The 10,599-nt window shown below is 36.3% G+C and overlaps 1 protein-coding gene across 1 annotated transcript; it reads right to left on the bottom strand.

Annotated features, from left to right (window-relative positions):
- Nucleotides 1–5,865: 5,865 nt before the first annotated feature.
- Nucleotides 5,866–8,696, bottom strand: GCK72_015406 (uncharacterized protein; the record flags this gene model as incomplete). The annotated part of the gene is made up of 2 exons (XM_003090652.2): nucleotides 5,866–5,980; nucleotides 7,942–8,696. 2 exons carry the CDS (start codon nucleotides 8,694–8,696, stop codon nucleotides 5,866–5,868), a joined length of 870 nt encoding a protein of 289 aa, XP_003090700.2.
- Nucleotides 8,697–10,599: the final 1,903 nt, after the last annotated feature.

The raw sequence follows: 10,599 nt of genomic DNA, 5'->3' as shown, positions 1-10,599 counted from the left end.
TATTTTGGGGGAAGTTTTGACACAGGGGGTACGGTATTACGGTATATTACGGTAAAAACTCAAAAATTTCGGAATCCGGTCGATATGGGCTCGAAATCTTACAAACAAAAATGAAAATTGAGAATATTGAGTTTATACCCCTGTAGAGCAGTCTCAAATGTTTTTTTTTTGTAAAAAAATTTCAAAGAAAATTTCAATTCTCGAAAAAGTCACAACAAATGCATTTTTCAAAGTTTTTGCCCACATTATTCGAATTAATCACATGTTTTCTGTAATTTTGAGCCCCATATTGACATATTTTGGGTAACTTCGATTTTTGACTATTTTTGGCCCAAAATTAGTCCAAAAATCAAAAGTTTTGAAAATAGGCCAATATGGGGCTCAAAATTTCGGAAAATACGTGAGAAATTCGAATAATGCAGTCAAAAACTTCAGACAATTTTATGAAATTTTATTATTCACGCATATTTTATTTATTTATTTATTTATTTTGAATACGCACGCAAGGTACGTGAAAATTAAGAGTTGAGAGTTCAATATGTCCGTGTCCGTTATCCTTAAAAACGTGAACTTCCTTCATTTACTGTATTTCCTTTTCTTGTTTCTTGCTTTAAAAGAAGTTTCGAAAGTAACAAGCAAGGACCTTACACGATTGATATCAGGTGAAACACACAAGATTGGCGGCCGCATTATTACTCGAGTACAAAACACGAACTTGTACTTCAATTCCCGAAACTTTAGCCAATGTCGATCTTTTGCTTTCTTCATCTTTCTTCTATATAACTTCCTGGTTTTTCTTTGACTTCTCATCTTACGTTTCCTAGCAATTTGAAGCTCCTCTTGCACCATCTCCCATTTTTTCTTCTGTGACCTAATACGACGTTTGATCTCCTGCCTTTCTTTCCTAACAGCTCTTCTAGCAGCTCTTCTGTCGGATTCCCGTTGTTCTCTTAACTCCGCTACCAGCTCACGGATACACCCACTTTCTTTAAATGTTGAAAGATATCCTCCACATCCATGTTGACGATTCCTATTCTCTTTTTAACTTGATTCCCTCTTGCCAACCAATCATTGATGAAAAAAATTTGGGAATGAAAAAAATTTGGGAATGAAAAAAATTTGGGAATGAAAAAAATTTGGGAATGAAATCGGTACCATTCCCGTTCACCTGAAGGCAGGGATGTGCGGAAATGAATATTTCGGAAATTTTGGAAACTCGGAACTTTTCCGAATTATTCTTTTCGGAAATTCCGGAAATTTTGGAAACTCGGCTTTTCAAACTTTTCATAGTCAAAATCCAATAAAAATGCAGAAAAAACTAAAATTTTTGTAAATTCGATTCCGCACAAATTCTCTTTTTTATCATCATGAAAATATATGGAATTACGGAAATTTCGAAAAAAAAGTTTTTTTCCGGAAAAATTTCTCTGAAATCGGAAATTTCCGACGGAAAACAGTCCCGAAAAAAGTCGGAAATTTCGGAATTTCCGATTTCCGTTGCGCACATCCCTGGCTGAAGGGTAGGTGGAAGAGTTTTTTTTTCATGTGGCCGTGTAGTCCTCTCGGACAAGATTTTTTGTTCAATTTCTCCTCGTTTCCTTACTTTTTTAAACAAACTTTGGTGTTTTTTTTCAATTTGTATGGAGAAAATTAGCAATTCCCGATCAGTTATAAGAAAAACTCTAAAAACTCTTCGACGCGTTCTAATGTTACACTAACAAAAATAATACAGTGACAAAAGTACACTGACAATTTTTTTAGATGTTTGGTCAGTGTAGCCAATTCAAAGCTATTTTTTCCAACAATTTTCTGTAGTTTTTCCTATTTTTTTGATATAAATGGTGGAAAGTTCTTGTCCGAGAGGACTACACGGTCCCGGGGGAAAATCTTATCCACCAAAGCTCCTTTTGAGTCAGTGCAGTTAGTATCATAATCTAAAAAAAGACTTCAGTCCTAATTCAAAAACTAGATTCAAATAATTTTCATTGTTCCAGTTGTTTTCATTGGATTCTATGGTCTGTCAATTTCTCTGCTCGCTGTTCATTTCATTTACCGATACCTGGCAATTACAAAGTTTAAATATACGGCTTTAATTGCAGACTATTAAAAGAAAAAACCATAATTTCAGTAGTGAATTACTCGATTCATTCAGCAATTGGAAACTAATTCTCTGGCTGTTGTTTCCCATTTTAAATGCAGGAATATGGATTTATGCAGGGGCTGGTATATTTGCAGCAACAGAAGATTCAGATCGATTCGTAAAGTTTGATGAAAATCTGATTATAAAGTATCAAGGGATCTTCTTTTTTTTAGAGATTTTTATCTGCCCACAAAGAAAAATGGAACAAAGTTCGAAGATTTATATTATGGAGGACCGTTTTATTATTTGACGAATAGAAATGGAGAAGTTTATATCAACTGGATTGCGTTCGAAGGGACTGGTATTGTTTTGACACTCATTGTCAGTTTTATTTTGAAATGATTAATCTGAAACTCTTGCTGATTTTTTCCAGATTCTCTCGTTTTCCACAATGTTATATTTCGGATTGAAAGGTTATGAAACAATGAAGGAATTGATGAGAGTGACATCTGTCTCTCAAAAGTACAAAAATCTTCAATCTCAACTATTCAATGCTCTTGTTTTTCAAACTATTATTCCAGTCGATGCATATTCCAGCAACTGCTATCTATTTCTCCATTTTTATCAATTCTTCCACTGAAGTTCTGGGAGAAATTCTCAATTTTAGTATTGCAATGTATCCGGCTTTGAATCCTTTGCCCACTATTTTCATTGTCAAAAGCTACAAACAAGCAGTTACTGGTGAATATGAACGCTTGTGATCGTTTGTGGTTTAACAGAGTGAATAGCAGACTTGTCACGGGCCGGCCCGGCCCGGCTCGGCCCGTTTTGAAACATTTTTTGAGCTTTTTTTTAGAAAAAGTATAGTTTTTGACCAAAACTTTAAAATTCAGCCGATACGTGAATATTTATGATAATTTTAGCATTTTCACTCTATTTTTTTGAAAAATTTCAAAAAATTTTAGTAAAAAATGGGCACCCACTTTTGAATCCAGGCCGACCGGGCCGATTTTCGACAAGTCTGGAAAAAACCTTTAAAAGCATCAAAACGGTCACGGGACTAGTTTTCCAAAAAATTGGTTTCCTAGGCCACCAGGTGAAAATGTAGTCCTCGTTTTGCATAAATTGACTGAAAATTTAAAATTTCAATGAAAAAAACTATGCAAACACACAGAAACCCATCAAAAACAAGGGATTTTTTTCAAAATTCGGTTTTTTACATACTTGCAACGGGCCGGGCCGTGACAAGAATTCCCAAGGCCCGGCCGAAAAATTTGAACTGAAATTTTGAACGAAATTTTGAATTTTTTCCAAAAATGTCGAAATTTGGACTATACTTCAGAATCCAATCAAAAGATAGTTATTCATCAAGACATTGAAATTTTTAATGTAAAATTTCAAAAAAATTCAAAAAATTTGGTGAAAAATAGGTATCTTTATTTTGAAGCCGGGCCTTCGGGCCGGGCCGTAAATTTGCAAGTATGGTTTTTTAGGCCACGCGTCGAAAAAACTAGTCCCGAGGTGTTTTTCATGTTTAATAGGTTACGAACATCAAAAAATTGGTTATTCCAAAAGTTAAATTTCAAAAAACCACCAAAAACCCGGTGTTCCGCCTGAACATGATGGAAATTCGTTTTCAGATCCGGATGTTTATCTTTAATCCCCCTACTCGTCACTAAAACTTCTTCAAACTTTCAGATTTCATGTTCTGTCGTCGCAAAAATGTGACACCTGGAGATTCAATGCTTTCGACGGTTAAATCATGACACAATATCTATTGCCAACACTATCCACATATTTCAACTGATATGTTACCGTAAATACTGTATTATAACGACATGCCGTTATATTTTTCAATTGTCTTCAAGAGAAAATTTGTGGTTTCAGAAACTCATTAAAATTAACCGGAAAAAACTTTTTTGGAGTTCTATTTGCTCTAAACTTTGCTAATCACGTACCTTCTAATCAGAACCAAGAAAAAGCACCGGGATAATCATATTCATGAATTCTGAGTATAGATGGGGTGCCGTTATAATACAGGTGCCGTTCTATTACAGGTGCCGTTATAATACAGTATTTACGGTAAATTCAGAGCTTTGATGTTTTTGCACTTCTCATAAACAAATGATGTAACAATTCGTCATTAGAAATCAGAAATGTTGAATCACTCTTATTTTTCAATTTCCTTTCTTCATATCAACTACAAATTCCGTTTTTGCGACTAGGCATAATAAATGAATCATTGAAAAACGCCAGTAAACAATAAATCTCCATTTTTCCATAATTGTTTTAAATGGAATCTATGACTGAATAAAACAGCAATCTGTGTTGTTTCAATCAATTTGATTGTTTGAAATGAACAAATTCTCCAAAGTCTCACTGTTATTGTCACTTGCGGAATCCGGAGAGCAGTTTGTAGATCATCAAATGGACAACAGTAACAAATGATTCAATTGACATCTTTATTAATGACTAGTCAACGGTTACAATGTTTTTTGAAAAATGTCTACTAAAGTTTTCAAATGGTGTACATATACAGTACTGCCCTTAAAGAATGCGACGCTTACAGTTTTCAGTTGAAAATGGTCAACTTTGTGAGTGTAAGACGGCCTCCCTGATAGTCTCACAATATGGATTGTTTGTGGAGTGTATAGATCACAAATAGAGCTTCATTTTTGTAGTTGACTATTTTTTTGTACGGGCACTTCCTAAGAAGTTACAGGCAGTCAAAGATTTTTTTCACAATTTTCGCCATTTTTCAGTGCTAAAAGGGGAAATTTTCGAGCAGTTTGCATCATAGTTGTACGGAATGCCATTTTTCGAAAAACCGGATCCCGGAATCCGGAACCGGAATCAAAATTTTCATTTTCCGGAATCCGGAATCCGGAACCGGAATGAAGTTTTTCAAATACCGGAATCCGGAATCCGGAACCGGAACCGGAATGACGAAAAAACCCGGAATTCCGGAATTTCGGAATCCGGAATGATTCGATAAATTTGCAAGGCCAAGTCATTTTTTCGAGTGTTGTTAATGATATATAAAGTTTAAAACTACTTTTGAGGTTCAAAACTGAAATGCAGTTGTCTTTAAAACTCAAAAAAAATTTTTAAATTTAAACTTCAGGATTCCGGAGAAAAAATTCAAAAAACCGGAATCCGGAATCGGAATGAAAAATTTCATTTTCCGGAATCCGGAACCGGAACCGGAATGTCAAAAAAACCCTGAATTCCGGAATCCGGAATTTCCGGAATCCGGATTCCGGACAACTATGGTTTGCATTGACTGCCTGTAGATTCTTAGGTTGCGCTCGTACAAAAAAGTTGTCAACTACAAAAACAACACTCTATTTGTGATCTATATACACTCTATAAAACAATCAATATTGTGAACAACTAAAAACTGCAAGTGTCGCATTCTTTATGGCCAGTACTGTATGATATTTCATATTTTGCGGAAAAATCAGTGAGTTTCAGATGAATTTTAAACTAAAATTCCAAAAAATCTGGATTCGAAATATCAGTTAAGCCAGTCCTTATTTTTAGGATTTGTGGAGGGACTTACATCATAGCAGGGCAGAAATAACCGTATTCATCTACAAAAAATTAGGAGTTCTAGACTTGATAAATGTAAAATTTATTATCAAAAAAATAAAGGATTTAGATTATTGTAAAACCATAGAATGTACAATAAGCCATTCATGAAATCTCGATATAAATAATGGAAATAGTTTGAAAAATCATTTGTTAAAAGTTTCGAAAATCCAGTTTTGCTCATTCCAAGAGATTCAATGAGTGCTCATCAATATTCCATCACCATAACCCTGATAGAATGTCGCCGTTTTCCCATCGATCCGTTTGATATCTGTTCCTCCTTTTATCAATGTCTTCTTAGACCGAGTACTGAAATAATAAAGTCAAGATTACAGTATTCTAAATACTTGCAAACCGGGCCGACACGGGCCGAAACGGGCCAGCGCGTAACTCGCTTCAAAATGAATGTTATGAGCTGAAAAATATCCCAAAATGTAGATCTCGACGAGTACTATGTCACTGATATTATACGGGTCGAATGGCTATTCGTTAATGTGCCGTGGGCAGGGCTAGAATGGCTTTTTTGGCCATTTTCGCGTTTTTTGGCACTTTTTCCCGGCCTATTAACGAATAGCCATCAGTGTTGTCAGGAATTCCGACTTCCGGGCTCTTTTTTACTTTCAACTTCCGACTTTCGGATAAGAAATCTTACTTCCGACTTCCGATTTCCGGATAAGGAAAGTGGAATTTACGAATGGTACATATCGCAGAAATACATGGAAAAATGGTCTAAAAGGACAGAAAATAAACTTTTTTCTGTCAAAAACTAAATTTTCACTGATTCTCCCATCATCTTTTATCATCTTTTCTCTTGGAGTTTTTGAACTTTTGCGAAAAAATCTACTTCCTACTTCCGACTTCCGACTTCCGGATAAGAGATCTTACTTCCGACTTCCGACTTCCTGATAAGAAAATTTTCACTTCCCGACATTTCTGATAGCCCATTGGAAGTCGGAAGTCGGAAGTAAGATTTCTTATCCGAAAGTCGAAAGTTGGAAGTAAAAAAGAGCCCTGACAACACTGATGGCTATTCGTTAATAGGCCGGGAAAAAGTACCAAAAAACGCCAAAATGGCCAAAAAAGCCATTCTAGCCACGGCACATTAACGAATAGCCGTCCGGTCCATAGTAGGTCAGTGTCATAGAACCTCGTCGAGATCAGTGTTGTTGGGAATTCCGACTTCCGACTTCCGACTTCCGACTTCCGACTTCCGGATAAGAAATTTCACTTCCGACTTCCGGATAAGAAATTTCACTTCCGACTTCCGTCATTCCATAACGGTGGAATTTCGGAAAAGCAAATTTCGCAGAAATACATGGAAAAATGGTCTAAAAGGACAGAAAATAGACTTTTTTCTGTCAAAAACTAAATTTTCACTGATTCTCCCATCATCTTTTATCATCTTTTCTCTTGGAGTTTTTGAACTTTTGCGAAAAAATCTACTTCCTACTTCCTACTTCCGACTTCCGGATAAGAGATCTTACTTCCGACTTCCGACTTCCTGATAAGAAAATTTTCACTTCCCGACATTTCTGATAGCCCATTGGAAGTCGGAAGTCGGAAGTAAGATTTCTTATCCGAAAGTCGAAAGTTGGAAGTAAAAAAGAGCCCTGACAACACTGATGGCTATTCGTTAATAGGCCGGGAAAAAGTACCAAAAAACGCCAAAATGGCCAAAAAAGCCATTCTAGCCACGGCACATTAACGAATAGCCGTCCGGTCCATAGTAGGTCAGTGTCATAGAACCTCGTCGAGATCAGTGTTGTTGGGAATTCCGACTTCCGACTTCCGACTTCCGACTTCCGGATAAGAAATTTCACTTCCGACTTCCGTCATTCCATACGGTGGAATTTCGGAAAAGCAAATTTCGCAGAAATACATGGAAAAATGGTCTAAAAGGACAGAAAATAGACTTTTCTTCAGCCAAAAACTAATTTTCCACTAATTTTCGCGAATTTTATGAACTTTTTCTAGGAGTTTTTGAATCTTTGCGAAAAAATCTACTTCCGACTGCCGACTTCCGACTTCCGACTTCCGACTTCCGGATAAGGAAAATCACTTCCAACTTCCGACTTCCGGATAAGGAAAATCACTTCCAACTTCCGACTTCCGACTTCCGGATAAGAAAATTTTCACTTCCCAACATCTCTGGTCGAGATCTACATTTTGGTATATTTTTCAGCTCAGAATATTGAGTTTGAAGCGAGTTACGCGCCGGCCTGTGTCGGCCCTGTTTGCAAATATGGTATTCTAAAAACATATCAACTTACCCTATCAATCTTCTCGAGACTTCTTCATCTATCACTTCGTGCGGTATATCATGAAGCACGAGTCGTCTAAATTCTTCAATTGACGTGAGATAGAATTCTAAGAATTGCAGATTCAAATGAGTCTCCATTGCCATCCATTTCTTGATGAACGAATTCCACTCTTCACTTGTTAAAAGACTTTCATCGAGAACCAATTTCCGACAATCAATTTCCAGAAGTTTCTCATATCCAACCCATTTCGCGTCTTTTATAGAGATCATTTTCAGATTCTTCGGAATTCTCGCATCGAAATCGTTATTCAACGGAGACAAGAAGAGATGTAATTCCTTTTTGATAATAATGTTATTCATAAACTGAGCAACATGTTCTCCATTCGTCCTGCCACCTTCCTTCTCAGACATTGAACACATTTCAATCGATTTCACGTGAGTTTTCAGACAATCCACTATCGATTCCATATCATACATGTCAGTATACATTGCTAATGTTTTCATCGATTCCATATTGAATATCTCCGCAACTCTGCCCATCCACAACTTCCATTCTTCTATTTGACCATTCTCCGAATATTTGAAGCTGAATCTCTCGTAGCTCTTTTCTTGAGGCCACTCATTTTCTTCCATTTTTCCATTCGCTGCCTCATCTGATGTGATTATATAAAAGAATCCCGTCTTTTTCTTTCCATTTCCATCAATAACTATGTCTATTTCCTTATCAAAACCAAGTTGGATAGAATATCTCGATAGGAATGTCATTTGCTTTGTTAGCCCTTTGGTTCGTTTCGAGATCAGGGAGAAGTTTATGCTGAAAAACTTTCATTCAGGGGACGGGCGGTGCTTAAAAATGTACTGAGGTCAGTTATGATATTTTAATATCATAATGTACACTACGTAATGAATTCTAATGCTCACCGTCACGAAAAACACTAATACTACTATAAATTGGACTATTTTGAGAGTTAAAATATGATTATTGCAGTACTGGCTATAAATAATGCGACACTTGCAGTTTTTAGTTGAAAATGGTCAACTTTGTGAGTGTAAGACGGCCTTCCTGATAGTCTCACAATATTGATTGTTTGTAGAGTGTATAGATCACAAATAGAGCTCCATTTTTGTAGTTGACAACTTTTTTGTACGAGCACATCCTAAGAAGTTATCAATCGTCAAAGTAATTTCTCGCAATTGTTACTCTTTTCAGTGTTAAAAGGAAAGATTTTTGAGTTGTTTACATTGACTGCCTGTAACTTCTTCGGATGTGCCCGTACAAAAAAGTTGTCAACTACAAAAATGAAGCTCTATTTGTGATTTATACATTCCATAAACAATCAATATTGTGAAACTATCAGGGAGGCCGTCTCACACCCACAAAGTCGACCATTTTTAACTAAAAACTGCAAGTGTCGCATTATTTATAGCCAGTACTGTATTCGTTTCGGCAAGTTGATTTTCATACTTCAAGGATTTTTTGATTTACAAGGGAACCTTTTAAGTGGGACCTAATGCCAACAAAAACGATCTATACAGGTCGAAAGAGGATGTTTGAAAACCTAGAAATCAACCTTCAAAAGTTGCTTACGTGACCTATAAGTGGCTGAAATCTCGACCTGAAAATTGACCAATTTTACCATTGATTTGCTGTATCTTTTACCACGTTTGTAAAGACTACGGTGACAGTATAAAAACGTGTTCGAGTGGCGCAGGTGGTTAGCGTTTAGGCGGAGGAATGTTTTGCCCTGGTTCGACCCCTGCACCATTTTTTCTTTTTTCTTATTGATTTTTCCCACATTTTTCAATGATTTATTGGAATCTATCATAAATCATAAATTTCAGCACTTTCATCTGTCAGAAATTTCTTATAATCATCATTTGAAATGGATTCAGAAGGGAATCACGTTGATGGTGGTACAAAAAACTCATATGATAGATTCCAATAAAAAAAGTGGGAAAAATCAACAAGAAAAAAGAAAAAATGGTGCAGGGGTCGAACCAGGGCAAAACATTCCTCCGCCTAAACGCTAACCACCTGCGCCACTCGAACACGTTTTTATATTGTCGCCGTAGTCTTTACAAACGTGGTAAAAGATACAGCAAATCAATGGTAAAATTGGTCAATTTTCAGGTCGAGATTTCAGACACTTACAGGTCACGTAAGCAACTTTTGAAAGTTGATTTCTAGGTTTTCAAACATCCTCTTTCGATTTGTATAGACCATTTTTGATGGCATTATGGTCCACTTAAAAGGTTCCCTTGTTAGTCCAAACCCCTGTGAGAACGAGCGCCGGAAAGTTTGGTCAGTGAAATGGCCGAAGAAAATTGGGCGCCGTGACCTAGAAAAATCATTTTTGTTATATTCGTCAATAAATTCGATAGAATACGGCAAATATTGATAGAGAAACACTAAAAACTATCAAAATAGCAGCATACTGAAAAAACACGCTTTACCTAAATGAATTTTTTTTTTTCGAAGTCGAATTTCTAGGTCACGGCGCCCAATTTTCTTCGGCCATCTCAATGACCCAACTTTCCGACGCTCTTTTTCAGCGGGTTGTGCACCGAATTAAAAAAATTTTTAAAGTATGAAAATGAACTCGCCGAAACGCATACATTGTGATTTGAAAATATCATAACTGACCACAAAACGCCTTTAAACTGAGTT

Source organism: Caenorhabditis remanei, chromosome IV (assembly GCF_010183535.1).
Source record: "Caenorhabditis remanei strain PX506 chromosome IV, whole genome shotgun sequence".
Classification (NCBI taxonomy): Eukaryota; Metazoa; Nematoda; class Chromadorea; order Rhabditida; family Rhabditidae; genus Caenorhabditis; species Caenorhabditis remanei.
The sequence above is the reverse complement of the archived record's forward strand: the minus strand, read 5'-3'. Positions and strand labels throughout refer to the sequence as shown.